This window comes from Chaetodon trifascialis, chromosome 1, assembly GCF_039877785.1.
Source record: "Chaetodon trifascialis isolate fChaTrf1 chromosome 1, fChaTrf1.hap1, whole genome shotgun sequence".
Lineage (NCBI taxonomy): Eukaryota > Metazoa > Chordata > Actinopteri > Chaetodontiformes > Chaetodontidae > Chaetodon > Chaetodon trifascialis.
In genome coordinates, this window is record NC_092056.1 from 11976308 (window position 1) to 11991444 (window position 15137).

The window sequence follows — 15137 nt, forward strand, 5'->3', positions numbered from 1 at the left end:
AATAAACTTAAAAATACAAAAGGCCTGAAAGAATTTTGTTTTATCTGTTATCTGATATCCTCGCTGCTGTTAGCTGATTATTCATAAAATGTTCTTCTACCTTATGTCCTCTCAAATGGTACATTTATTTTTGGTACACAAAGTCATTTGGCTGTAAATGTATTCGATACCAAAAATAGCATTACTGTTTCAACATTGTACTTTTTGTTTTACTATTGATATTTGAGATAGAATTAGATTGGTTAGGACCAATGCATAGCCACTTTTATTTTTTTATATATTAATTCCTTTGTTGCATGCCTGAAGGCCTAGACATAGATTAAGTGAGTGCGTTTCAAATATCATTTGGGACAATAGCTGCACAAACTCAATAATGTAAATGTGATTAAGGCTTGGGTTTAATCTTGTAAATGTGATGAAATGAGCTCAAGTGAAGTAGGTCCAACCATTCTGCTGTTTATTGTTAGAGTAAGATTGCCCCCTTCTGGCTGTAGGCACTTAAAACAAAATGTCAGTGTTACACAAAATAGAAACAACAAAAGCATATTCTAAATAAATGTGCCATAAGAAACTGCTTGTGTTGAAGTGAAGTGTCCATCTCTGACCTACAGACACAACACCAAAGCATCAGTCACAATCCAGTCTGGGTCAGAAGGGAACGCCAAACTCTGCATCTAAAACCAAAGACAAAGTGAATAAACGGAATGAGAGAGGTGAGACTCGGCTGCACAGAGCAGCAATCCGTGGAGAGGTACGCCGCATCAAGGAGCTCATCAGCGAGGGAGCTGATGTGAATGTAAAAGACTTTGCAGGTAGGAGCCTCTTTGTGTAGACTGTCCTGTACTTTGTGAATGCAGCGGTAGATGTTCATTCACATGTTACATGCACCCCTCACACAGTTATTCTTCCTATGTTAAGGCTGGACTGCATTGCATGAGGCGTGCAACAGGGGGTACTATGATGTGGCCAAGCAGCTGCTGGCAGCCGGAGCAGAGGTCAACACCAAGGGTCTGGATGATGACACCCCTCTACATGATGCATCCAACAATGGACATTTCAAGGTAAAAAATAATAATAATGATAATAAAAAAGATGCAGAGTCAATTAAGAAAAAGCTCATGTTTGATTGCATTCAACATCATTAGCAAAATAGGAAAGAACAAAGTCACATTTCTGAATTCTGGAAATGGAAATACCAGTGGACAGTTTCTAGTCTTTCTCCTGAAATCATTACCCTGACTGTCTGTCAAGCTTATTCATGGCTCTGTTGTGAACAAATAATAACTTTGTAACATTTAACCTCTAAATTCTGAACCACAGGAGAACTTGGAAATATCAACTCTTGAATTGTAATTTCTGTTAGTTAAATACTTGATTTCATTTGTTTCAGGTTGTTAAACTACTTTTACGGTATGGAGGGGACCCACGTCAAAGCAACAGGAGAGGTGAAACACCGTTGAAGGTTGCCAACTCTCCAACAATGCTGAATCTTTTGCTGGGGAAAGGCACTTACACCTCAAGTGAAGAAAGTTCATCAGGTATGTAATGTTGAATCTTTGAGTCACCTATTTACATGAAAATTGATGTGTTATTAGTGAAATGGAGCTGTGTTGCAGTGTTGATTGATTTTGCCTCTCATCACTCTCCACAGAATCTTCTGAGGAGGAAGATGCCCCTTCATTTGCCCCGTCCAGCTCTGTCGATGGCAATAACACAGACTCTGAGTTTGAGAAGGGCCTGAAGTCGAAAGGGAAAACCGTAGACCCTCCTAAATCTGCTGTCACGCCCGTCAAAGACGAATACGAATTTGATGAGGATGATGAGGAGGAACGTGTCCCTCCTGTGGATGATAAACACCTCTTGAAAAAAGACTTCCGTAAGGATTCCATCAGCAAGGCCAACAACTTCATCTCCATACCCAAGATGGAGGTCAAAACCTATTCCAAAAGCAACTCGCTCACACCAAAGAAAACTGTCAGGCGGATCATCTCTGACAGTAACAGTTCAGACGAGGATGATAGGACGTTGTGTTTCACGCCAGCGCCTACGCCGCGGCAACAAGCCCAGCAAACAAATACCAAGACTAGAGACTCTGGCAGCATGAGCTCTAAACAACAGAAGGACAAGAATAAAGTCAAAAAGAAGCGGAAGAAGGAGAGTAAAAATAACGTCAGTAAAGAGGTCAGGTTTGGCAAAGTCAATGACAAATTCTGTACATCTGACTCTGATTGTGGAGATATGGAGAGTGAGGATGATAAGGGCTCAAATAGTATAAAGGACTCCTCTGCAACAAGCCTGAAAGATTCCCCTGGCTTTAACGCATCCTCCTCCTCTTCCCATGGAAACTTGAACTCTCAAAAACAAGTACCATCATTAGCAGAACAACATCCAAAGCAGTGGAGGACAGATGGCTGGAAGACTGTGTCATCTCCTACATGGTCAGACGTCAGTTCTCTCTCAGATTCAGTCAGAACAAGACTATCCAGTGAATCTGACTACTCCTCTGCTGATTCCAGTGTAGAGTCAATAAAACAAGTTAAGAGGAAAGCGCAGGAGAACAAAAAGAAGAATAACAATGTGCACAGTAACACAGTAGACAAGAAAAATTCTGAGCTCTACAAAAACTCCAATGCAGACAGTGCGGTCTCCAAAACCGACGTAGATGGCAAAGTGCTGAAAAAGCATAAAGTGAAGCACAAGCACAAAAATAAGGAAAAGGACAAAGCTCCGAGTCTAGTGCTTAATCAAGACATGAATGAGAAATTTGTCAAGAGCTATTCTTTTGATTTTGATGATTCAAGGCAGAAGTCTCTAATTGTCGAGTCAGAATCTCCAGCTGAGAGCAAGGTCAAGTTATCCAAACACGAAAAAGACCATTCGAAGAAGGAGGACAGACTTTTGAAAAGCAAGTCTGAAGATAAGGATTGGTCATCTGGAAAAGACCTTCATAGAACAGCAAAAGAGGAGAAAAATAAGAAAACAAAGGACTCCACCAAGGACAAGACAAATAAGGAGGAGAGGGAGAAGCCTGTAAAATCTGACAAGGATAGAAATGTCAAGGAGAAGGAGAAGCCAAAGGAGGATAAACAAAAGGCTCACAAAGAGGAGAAAAAGAAAAAGTCCAAGGAGAAGTCATCTTCAAAGGCAGACAGGAAGAGTGAGCAGAAAGAGGAAAAGCATCTAAAGGTGGACAAGGAGAAAAACACCAAGGAGGAGAAGGAGAAATGTAAAAAAGACAAAGCACAGAAGGAAGAGTCTGAGTATGAAGGCTATGACGTTAACAACCGCTTCCTCAACCTGGAGGACACAAAGCTCAGTGCCTCAGATGACCACCATGACAGATGGGGCTCCGAGATGTCCTCTGACTCCTCCCTCTATGGAGATGACAGCTGGGATGCTCCTGTCAAAGAGTACAAGGAGTACAAAGCCAACAACTCTGTTAAACTGATTGTTGAGACTGTAAAGGAAGAGACCAGGAGGAAAGAAAACAAAGTCAAGGAAAAGAAGTCAGACCACAATGAGAAAAGATCAGACAAAGAAGCCACTTCTAAGAAGAAAGACAAAGACTCTTCAGAAAAGACAAATGAAAAGAAAAAAGACTGGTCTGAAAAACAAAAATTAAACTCTGGTCACTCAGCTGAAAAAGAAAAGAAGCGGAAGGAGTCCACAGATGCAGTCAAAGACAAGAAAGACAAGGATTCTCTGGACAACAGTCGAGACCGTAAAGACTCATATGAGTTCATGAAGGAAAGAAAGGACATAAAAATCAAGCAGGAATCTATACGAGATGAATATGGCAATGATACCTTCTTCAAAGACATTGATGCTGTTGGTAAATCTTGTGATATCAGAGAAAGAAACCACTCTGGAAAGGAGAAAGAAAAGAAGGGTGAGGGAATGGAAAAGCGAGAAAAGACGAAAGCTGACAAGCACAAAGAGAAAACAAAAGACAGAGGAGCTGATCAGGAGAAGGATAAGAGTGAGAAAAGCTCAACAGAAAAAACTGTCAAGGACAAGGATGCAGACCGCAGCACCAAAGACAAGAAGGAGGGAGCCAAAGACAAACACAAAGAGTCTCATGGCAAAGACAAAGATCGAAAGATTTCTTCAGAACAGACCAAGGACAAGAAAGAAAAGGCCTCTCAAGACAAACATACTGAAAGGGAGAAGGATTTCTTGGAGGTAAAGAAGGAGGAAAGAAAGCCTGAGAAAATCCGGGAGAAGACGTGGTACAAGATAGCGGACATATTCACTGATGAAAGTGACGATGACGAGGACAGTTACAATGGTGGTGTTGCACTTGTGTCTGACTCCATCAGAAAAGACTCAACACCTGATCAGGATGAGCTGGATCACTTCCCGTCAGAAAAAATTAGAAAATCTTCTGCAGAGGCTAAACATAATGCAGAAAAGGCAAAAGACAAAGAACACAAGGAAAAGAAGAAAGAAAAGGCCACATTTGACACAGGTAAAGAGAGGAAAGGCTCCCTCGAGAAACACAACAAAGACAAGAAAGACTCTGTCGATGCGAAACATAAGGAAAGAAAAGACAGAATGTCAGTGGACTCAAATCAAGAGAAGAAGAATAAGCAGAAGCTGTTAGACAAACGGGACACCAGTGAAGAAAAGACAAAGAGCAAATACAAAGACAAGCTGGACCACTCAAAGGAAAGGAAACCATCAAAAGGCAGTGGTGAGAATGAAAAGTCCCTCTTAGAAAAACTGGAGGAAGAAGCTATGAATGACTACAAGGATGACTCCAATGACAAGAACAGTGAAATCTCCTCAGATAGTTTCACTGACCGAGGTCATGAGCCGGTCCTCACTGCTTACTATGACTCCATCAGCCTGACCGATGTGTCTGAGGACAGGAGAGACTCCCTGTCCATATCTACACCTCAGGACAAGTTCAGAGAGAAAGAGAGGCATCGACATTCCTCCTCATCTTCGTCCAAGAAAAGCCATGACAAGGAGAAAGAAAAGGTCAAGAAGGACAAAGGAGACAAACGTGACAAGACAGAGGAGATCAGAGAGTCCTACAGCCGCAGAGAGAGCCTACCTTTCGAGAAAGAGCCCATGCCTCTAGAGGCAGACCCTTACACATTCCCATATGGAGGTAAGGGAGACGGTGAAGACGAGTTTGACAAAACATTAGAGTTTGAAAAAGAGATGTCCAAAAAGGACAAAGACAAAGCAACTGGTGTCATCAGTGACAGAATGAAGGATAAAAAGAAAAAGGAGAAGCATAAGGAAAAAATGAAGGAGGAGAAAAATAAGTATATTGATGGCTTTGGGTCATTTAAACACTCCAAAGAGGAGGTGAAGTCAGGGTTGAAAGATAGCCCACAGGTCACCGTTCTAAAAGACAGGTCAAAAGAAGACAGTCCCAAATTTGACATGAAGAAAGACAGAAATCGGGACGCTTTGGACAAAGACAACAGGATGGACCACAGTAAATCGAAGGCTAAGGATGAAAATGAAAAGCTCTCTCAGTCCAAAGACACAGTACGGAAAGATAATCGTCCCCGTGAAAAACTGTTGGTGGATGGTGATTATCAAATGACAAGTTTCGGTCAGATGTTGAGTCTAAAAGACCAGGAGATTGAGGAGCGCCATAAGAGACATAAAGAAAGGATGAAGCAGATGGAGAAGTTGAGACCCAAGACAGGGGACCCAAAACTCAAGGACAAAACCAAGTCTACAGAGGAAGTGCGGAAAAACCGCAGTGAGCTATCAAAGAAATCCAACAGTCTGGAGTCTGGTCTTAAAGAGAAGAAGCTGAAGGACGTGGGTCTCCCAGCCCAAATGATGTCTCCTGGCAGGAAGTTCCAGCCTACTGACAGTCAAAACTCAAAGGACTGGCTAGCTGGCCACCAAATGAAGGAGAACCTCCCAGCTTCTCCCAGGCCAGATCAAAACCGGCCAACTGGTGTCCCCACACCTACATCTGTCATCTCCTGCCCCAGCTTCGAGGAAGTAATGCAGACTCCACGTACTCCATCTTGTAGTGCAGAGGATTACCCTGACATTATGTTGGATGGGCTGGACTGCCAGAACTCGTCAGCCATGACTATGTCAATGAATGCCTGCTCCCCATCCTTCTTTGAAAGGTATTTAAACATACAGCTGGTTACTGTCTGATCATTTTAAGTGTTATGTTCACTGTTTAATATTAATATTTAAGATTTTCTAATTTTCTTGTCTTTCTTTCTTTCCACCCAGCAGGTACTCTAACTCCCAGAGTTTCCAGGAGGGCACATGCCCTACCCCTGCGAAGAACCTTCAGCTGCCACTTGTCAGCCGTTCCGTATCGTCTGACGTCCGCAGGCCTCTGGAGGAGGAGTTCAAGGCTGAGGCTGACAAGTTCCTTCGACAACAGAGTGATCCAACAGCTGAATTTGATCCATCACCTTCCTCCCAAACTCTAGAAGATAAATCAGCAACTGTGGATAGGCTGGAGTGTCTATCATCTCCCTATTTCTCCCCAATAAGAATGTTGTCCCCTCGACGGGAGCCAGCCCATCCCACACCAGATGTGGCAGCACCAGCGCTTGCTGGTATCGAGGGTAATGAGCACCTTCCTGAAAGTGTGTACAACAGTTTCTTGCCCAAACCATCAACACCAGTTCACAGGCCAGACCCCCAGGAGCCCTGCTTCGACATAGCTGCACCACCAACGCCAGCTCCTGCTGCTTTGCCACCCCTGGATATTGATGACATATCTGAGCCTCATCACAGTGAGCCTAACCTGGTCCTCTCAGATCTTCCCTCTGTCACAGAAGAACAGGAGCAGGAAGAGGAGGATGAAGAAGAAGAAGAGGATGAGGAGGAGGAAGGCGATATGGGTGATATGGGTGATACGGATGAGAGAGCTGATGGAGACCACTGTGCAGTGGAGGATCCAGAGCAAACAAGAGAGCCATGTTCCTTCTCCCCTCAAGTTGAGGATCCTCTGAGGAAGAGCTGGCCTGCTGAGTCTCCAGACCGGCAGAATCCAGTGGTCCATCAGCTCTCCCCAACACAGTCTGCACCAAACCATGGAGAGAACTGTTTTGATCATAGCATGGGTTGGAATGCTGATATGGACCTCAAATCTCCCCACAGGACATATGGAGAGATAGAGGCTGCTGTCTCTAAAATAACCAGTCCTTATTCCCATTCAGACAGTGACATGCAGCACTTGTCTGTACACCCCTCTGTCACTCCCCCTTATGCCACCTGGAATAGGTGGCACAAAGACGACCCAGAGGACTTTGATGAGCAGAAGGAGGCTGTGGCTGACATCCCCTCACCAGAGAGGCCTGACACAGCTGTTGATGGGGAACCCAACTATTTAAACACCTCATCATCCTCCAACAGGCTGGAATCATTCTTCCAGGAATGTAACAAGCCTAGCATAGAGGAAAGTCACCAGATGGACACAGAGTCAACATGTGTAGAACCAGACAGCAGACAGACCACGCACAGCTTCAGTGCTACTACTGAGGGCCACATGGCTCCAGCTGTTGGACCTGAGCCTGTGGTGCCCTGGGCGGACCCATTCTCAGCTGATGCAGATGAACTGGATGACCTGGGACCGTTCTCCTTGCCTGACCTACCACTACCGGACAAGTCAGAGGAAGCCGAGTCTCGAGACCCAGAACTAGCTGACCACACCAAGACTGTGCCGACCCTCATTAGACATACCATTACAGACAGAGATGACCCAGATATAATGGAAGTGGACTTAGCAAGCCTGGCTAAGACTACATGCCCTGCTGGAGACCTAGGTTTAGGGGAACCCACTGGACAAGACTTAGTTGTACCGTCACCACATGCCAGTTTCCCGCATGAGTTGGACCCTGAGCCTCAGAGTGTGCCGGTCAACAGCTCTCTATCTCTGACACAGCAACAGGGCAGCATGTTGGAAAGAAAAGGACCTTACGGAGGACCCGATGAGTCGGATCCCAATATGTTGTATTCTTCTGTGAAATCAGATGCCATTCAGCAACATCCCATTCAGATCCATTCCCTCACTGAGTCATTGCAGTTACCCATGGATTCGGTGTCTGCTGTCAAATCAGAGGAGAGACAGGAGGAGATGCCCGAGCCCGTAGCAGAACCCGTGTCATGCAGTCCTCTTCCTCAGCTCCCAGTGGCAGCCACCCTCTCCTGCACAGTGGAACTACCAGACACTCAGGAGACCAAGCTAACACCGGTAAACCTGACCACTGTATCCGCCACTGTAGATATCCCCAAGAAGGTGGATGAAATCCCTCAAAGGATGACCCGCAATCGCGCCAAGAACAATCCCTCTGCTGCTGCTGCTGCTGTTGTTGTCCCTCCTACCTCCTGCATAGTAACCTCATCTGCTACTGCCAACCCTGTAACAACCAGTGCAGCAGTGAGCATTAATCCAGTTCCCACTAGAACCCCAACGCCCACCTCAGCCTCTTCCCTCACAGCTCCTAAGAAAGACAAGGAATCTGTCATTAGTGTCTCCTCGACTGCATCTAATTCAGCTCCAGCAGTGTCTGTACCTACGTCTGTGACAACTTCTCCACCAGTGGTTCTCAGTAAGACGACAAAAGGTCGCCCTCTCCCCTTGGACGAAGAGGAATCTCAGACCCAACACCCGCGGAAGAGGAAATTTCCACGTTCTGCTGGGCAGCAGGTCCAGGTCCAGTTGGTAAACACAGCCATGCAGCAGACTCGGGAAATGATTCAACAGACTTTGGCTGTCGTAGTCAATGCCATTAAGCTGGATGATATTGAGCCCTACCACAGTGACCGTTCCAACCCTTACTTTGAGTACCTACAGATCAGGAAGAAGATCGAGGAAAAGCGGAAGATTCTTTGTTACATCACCCCACAGGCTCCACAGTGTTACGCTGAATATGTGACTTACACTGGCTCTTACCTGCTGGATGGCAAGCCCCTCAGCAAGCTTCACATACCTGTTGTAAGTTATGGTCTCTGACTTTTTCCTAATGATACAGTCAGTGTAGTGATAAGCATATGTATATAATGTCTAAATACTATTTCTTTTTCTAGAATTATAAACCAAGATTGTTTTTATATGGTCTGTTCTTTTCTAATAGGGGTCAGAAGGTAATTAATACTCTATGTTGTGTTTCCTCATCAGATTGCCCCACCTCCATCGCTGTCAGAACCTCTAAAGGAGCTCTTCAGACAACAGGAGGCAGTGAGGGGAAAGCTCAGGTTGCAGCACAGCATAGAGCGCGTAAGGAATATACTCTCTGAATCATTTCTAGGTTTATTTTCTATCCTTAATTCATTCATTGCTCACTCCCTGTCCCCTGCATTCATATGTACAGCTCCCCACATGTGCACTGAACGCTATGAGCACTTGTTTGATGAAAGATCAAAGCCTGTTTTTAATAGAAATGCAGAAGTGAGCATACCACTACTTCTAGTTTGAGCCAGAGTGAATTGCAACTGCAAATGTTTCATCTCTCTCAGTGACTGACGACCAGTTCTGCGAAGCAAATGTAGCAGCTTTTGTTGATCTTTCTATTAGCCCGTCGTTCAACAATATATGTAATATTTCTTTTCTTTCTCTCTTTTGCTTACTTTTCACAGGAGAAGCTTATTGTTTCCTGTGAGCAGGAGGTTTTAAGGGTCCACTGCAGAGCAGCCAGGACAATAGCCAATCAGGCTGTGCCATTCAGCGCCTGCACCATGCTGTTGGACTCTGAAGTATATAATATGCCATCAGAGAGTCAGGTAGGAAATGTACAAATGTACCCTTTAGTGTCAAGTCAATTCTAACTGATTTCATTGGAGGCAGTCAATTATAGCTTAATCCATTACTTAATCTATATTGTAACGTGGTGTGTGTTCTCAGGGTGATGAGAACAAATCTGTGAGAGATCGCTTCAACGCTCGTCAGTTCATTTCCTGGATCCAGGATGTGGATGATAAATATGACCGCATGAAGGTAAATATCGGCGCTTTTTGTGTGTTGTCATGTCTTCAGTCAAAGGCGTTGATGCCACAATATTGTGTATATACCAAGTGGATTGATGATTGGCTTCTCCTCCCACAGACATGTTTGCTAATGCGGCAACAGCACGAGGCGGCAGCCCTCAACGCAGTGCAAAGGATGGAGTGGCAGTTGAAGGTCCAGGAGCTGGACCCAGCAGGGCACAAGTCCCTCTGTGTCAATGAAGTGCCGTCCTTCTATGTGCCAATGGTCGATGTCAACGATGACTTCGTCCTGCTGCCTGCGTGACACACCTGTGCTCACAGATGGAAAGCAAACTTTGTCTGAATCACTTCTTCTCAAAGAGACTTCGTTGAACAGAACGAATGGAAAGGGCTAGCAAGTTTGAAAGAGGACTTTAGACAGGAAAAAATTATATTCTATAGAAAAAGAGTAAAGATGAAAAACTTGCTCTCGATTCCCTTCCGTGAAGAAGGAAACATGTTTTTACTGGGGAAAAAGAAAATACACAACTTGCACTTTCATCCTCAAAGTTTTTACGCTTTTGTTTGATCAGGGTGTGAGAAGCAGAAACAGTTTTTGCTTTGAGGCTCTGACATCGGGACAAAGCTCCTCAGTGCTCAGTTATGGTGAGACAGGGGACAGAGATATATTTTCAGAGTTCGTTTTTGGTCCCTGCTTCAATAGACCATCACCACCACCACTGGGAGGAGATATCAGAGAAGAGCTCTCCCGACAGCGTGGTGCCTGTCCTGAGGGAGGACTGAGGAGAAGCCTCCCCTTTTGACCCAGGGCTCCTGGTGGGCCAGGAGAACTAGACGGAGTCCAGCGCTGACCCGGAGGAAGTCAAAGGAGCCGTGGTGCATCATGTGGATCTTCAATGTGAATCTACAGCAAGACAGCTGGGATGGACAGACCAGGAAGCTATAACCAGCCACTGATGGTTTTGGGGCTGTAAGAACGTAAACCCAGAGGACGACCTATCTGTTCTCACTGCACCAGGCCTAGCTAAACAGTAGTGCAACAGAGCCTGCAGCAGGTTTGAGTACAGCAGAGGATTAGCGATGTGTGTGCGCGTCAGGGCCCAGTGTCTGAGAGGACGAGACTGAACCCGCAGCTTCTCAGCCTGGCTAAAGATAGGAGGACAGGCATGGATCTCTGAGGACAGACCGGAGTGTTCCTCAGCCACCCTGCTTGCTCCAACACAAACACATCAGACCGCCATGGACTGCAAAAACACCACAGGAAAACCAGAAGAAACAAACACAACGAATGTTGAGATTCAAAGAGACTATTGAGAAATTGTTGTTTGGCAGGAGGAGAGAAATATTGTTTTTGTCTATTTCTTTACTTGGGCATTTCATTGTTTCTGAGGAAGTGACTTGAAACACTACAGAGCCAATATTAGTTTAATGGAAAAAAAAACAAAAGAAAAATGAAAAAAAGTTGTATTCCGTAAATTATGTACAGTTTTTATATTCGTTAACCAATGTATTCTTGCTGCCTTCTAGATAATTTATTTTGCCACACATTACTGCACAGTTGTAAATAACCTATGTACTGTAATATCACTCAGTTAAGTGTAAAGAAAAAACATAAAAGAAATAAAAAGTATCTTTTTATGTACAGTTCACTTTTGGGCAGCACTTTCCCCCCCTCTCATATCCATGGGCCAAAATGTGTACACAATTCTGTCAGTATTTGAAAGACTCCAGTGCACAGTTGTATGATCCTATGTCTAGATTCAGCCCAGGATCAAGTAAGGCAACACACCTGGACGCGGATCACCACAACTCACAAATAGCTGACAGAGAACACTTCTGGATTTAACCGGCCTCCCACAGGCCAATCACCATATAGTCCCTCAGATGTAGCAGAATAGTTGTTGAGGATTTATTTAAAGAATAGACAGAGGATTATTATTCATTGCTTTACTACACAATTATATCTGAAAAATTCGAACCAAGAAAATGCCTTTTTCAGTGAAAAAAATGTACTCATTGTTGGGCAAAGTCACATAGATATATATGGGTGGGATGAAAGTTAGTGAGATGTCATTCATGAGCAAAACCATCATATTAATGTAGAATGGTTTCAAACTGATTTTCCGTGTTTTTAGTTTACAAAAATTGGACTGAAATCATTTCTAATCATCACAAAAACATAATTGCCTAAAGCCAACAGGACGCAGGTCTTTCAGACACACTCTGTCCTCCCAGCTTGTCTGGACCGAAGAGTCCAAACAGCCACCGAAAGGTTTCATTCCACACTGACCTTTAACTTTGTTTTGTCAGTCTTCCCCTCATATGACGTTGGAGAGCAGCTAATTTTCTAGGTGCAGTTCCAACTTTTACTCACTGGATGGCGCCAGTGTGAACCGTATTTGGCTTTGCATGAGACATGTGGCCTTTCAATTGAATGGGTGTTTTTAAATATATTGAAATTTTATTACAGCCTATAGGGAGGTCCCTTATACGGTTCCAGTACAGCACCTAGATCAGTTTGGTAGTCAATTGAATAACGATCGGCTGAATCGTCACATCAGCCTTTTTATCATTGTTTAATCAACAAGGGGTTTGGTTAGTGTTGTCAGGGATTTTAAATATTAGGTCACTTCCTCATATGACTCTGTTGTGTGTTGGCATTAGCCGTAACCATTTTCTTGTGTCAGGCCCAAGCGGACAGTTACGAGACTTAAATCTCCTCAGAATGAACCAAAAAGTGGACAGACATGAACACAGACAGTGGAGGGGAAAGAAATAGCTTCATGCTGAATAGATTTTTTTTTTCTTTAAATTGTCCTCAATTTAAAAATCCCATTGACATGTTGATTTGTGATGACTTGTATTGATTCTCTTTTTTTAAATGGGTTTTGAAGAGCTTTTCCCGACCTACCACATAGGCTGCCTGTCTGTGTGAGAGCTGCTCATGTATCCTGATGGCAATATTATCTGAAACTTAAGTTATTTACACACTGTCAGTCAGCATAGCTGTGTATGGTATGTCTAGTCAAGTGCAATGGTTGTTGCTATTACACTGTGCAGACAAGGTGGCTACATGTAAAGTCCTGGATATTTTTGAGAGATACACACATCCTGGTTGGTATACATATACATACATATTTGGATACAGATAGCCAGAAATTTGGTTTTTAAACCCCTGTTTGTCATGTTTTTGTTTTCATTATGTTGTTGGTTTCTTACACCGTTTTGGGGACGAAGGTGAAGGGTGTCTTTTGTTCACAGAATCCTTGTGTGTTTTTTTAGCTCAGTGTATGTAGTTTTGAATGTTGTTGTGTTTATCTTAGGGGTTTTTGTTCCTGTATAAAGCATAAACACCAGTGGCATGTCAATCACGTTGCTTATCGAGCAGAATGTATACCGTTACTATGCCCTGACCGACCACGCCCTCTCACTATTGTTTACAAGACATCGAAGTGTGTTTCCGTTTCATGCGTCACCTTTTTTAACGGTTTAAGCCCTGCCTTTGTTTTTACTTCTGTAATCAGTCATTTATTTGAACCACAAAGGCTTGAAATGGTGATGGTTGACACAACTGACAGGCGATTTCTCCCCCCCAGTCTGCGGTACACCGCTGCACAGAGCAATAGACTAAACACATCCATCCACGTTGATTCTCCAGTGTGAATATCCGACTAACAAACAAGTGACTTCTGGATAAATTGAATAGACACAAACACACATGAGTCCTCAGATGCACAGTAGAGCACTTGGCCGTGGTGATACAGATGCTAGCCTGACACCACCTCAGTCAGCAACATATTACCTCGACTCTCCTCACATTCACTCATAATGTTTATTTTAGATTTGTAATTTGTTGTTTTTTCTTACTGGACATAAATATACATAATTGCTATTTTTTCATTCTATAGAATCACGATTTCAAGCCTTTTTTTTCTAGTTTTTTTTTTCTTTTTTGTTTTGTTTATTTTTTAATTAAAACCCAGACTGTAGCTATTTCTTTGTTCCTTTTTTAGAGTGGAAAATGACTAATAAAAAGCATGGAGAACTACTCTTTAAATGGTGAGAAATAACCTATTTATTATCTTTTTGTTTTTTTCTGACACCTGTGGTATGTTTTGAGTTGAAGTTGGTCTCCGCTGTGTAAATTTTCCTCCTTGTAATGCGTGAAAGAGACATACTGTACATAGCTCTGTAAATAAAACCTCCCAGGACGTTTTGCACCCTCCTCTTTGTACTAGTCTGAAAAATTGCGTAGAATGTGGGGTTCTAACAGCAACAAGCTGCGTGCGCTTGCTGCAGGTGATTATGATGTAACAATGTAACATTTTTTTATTTGTACAATGTAGTTAATTTGTGTACATATTGTTGGAGCAGCTAAGAGGGGGGGTGGGGATATACGAGGGGGTTGTTGATGCTATTGTCAGTGCTGTAACAGAAATCCAGTACTTTCACCTCTAGCTGTTGTTGATTTCCTGCAAAAAAATAAAGAAAAAAGACATTAAAAAAAAATAAAAATGCGAGAAACTGAAAATGAGGATGGATGGGAAAAAAAGACTAAAACTGAAAAGTAAAAATTCTAAATTGTTATTTTCTACAGTTGCATGTACAGAGAGCGCGAGAACTGCTGTTGTTCCTCAGAGATTATGTTCGTTAATAAAATTTTGAAATATTACCAGCCGTCCTCCGGTTCTTGATTTAGATCTGTGTCATGATGGAAAAACTGTATTGTATGCAACCGCATCATTAACTTACTACTGATGATCACTTATACACCCAAAATAGACCCAATCACGAGAAAATAATAGGACATGAGAAAATATAGCCTTCAAATAATAAATAAACATTTAAATCGTAACATTATTGATGAATCACGTTACTTAAGGGGTCTTGTGTCATCAATGAGGCAGGTTTCTATTGATAGCTGCCACGTTTGGTTTCAATAATCTTTGGCATGAGCAGAAAGTGAGTCACAATCTGAATGCTTGAAATGCCCTCTCTGGCACGGCTGCCACATTTGGTACAAGTGCTCATCTTGTAGCCTGAACGTCTGGCACATTTCTGTTCAAATCATTATTACCAGTCATGCCTGTCTCATGATAAGGAAGTGCCTGTGTTTATGGACAGCCTGTCATGTGTTACGAGTCATCACCTGGATGTGCTGTCATCTCTCACAACAGTTTCTTGTCAAGTGTTTCCTCTGCTGTTGG

The 15137-nt window shown here is 43.2% G+C and overlaps 1 protein-coding gene across 2 annotated transcripts in view; it reads left to right on the forward strand.

Annotated features, from left to right (window-relative positions):
- ankrd11 (ankyrin repeat domain 11) overlaps positions 1 to 11362 on the forward strand; it is a 100203-nt gene extending 88841 nt beyond the window's left edge. The window contains exons 6-14 of one of the 2 annotated variants that reach the window (XM_070963395.1): positions 612 to 812; positions 919 to 1061; positions 1391 to 1538; positions 1652 to 6110; positions 6223 to 8941; positions 9125 to 9223; positions 9583 to 9726; positions 9848 to 9940; positions 10049 to 11362. In XM_070963395.1, coding sequence (XP_070819496.1) covers positions 612 to 812; positions 919 to 1061; positions 1391 to 1538; positions 1652 to 6110; positions 6223 to 8941; positions 9125 to 9223; positions 9583 to 9726; positions 9848 to 9940; positions 10049 to 10234 — 8192 coding nt within the window. In that variant the 3' untranslated portion in view covers positions 10235 to 11362. The remainder of the gene's footprint in view (positions 1 to 611; positions 813 to 918; positions 1062 to 1390; positions 1539 to 1651; positions 6111 to 6222; positions 8942 to 9124; positions 9224 to 9582; positions 9727 to 9847; positions 9941 to 10048) is intronic. The other variant, XM_070963403.1, reaches the window with a different exon arrangement.
- The last annotated feature ends 3775 nt before the right edge of the window (positions 11363 to 15137 follow it).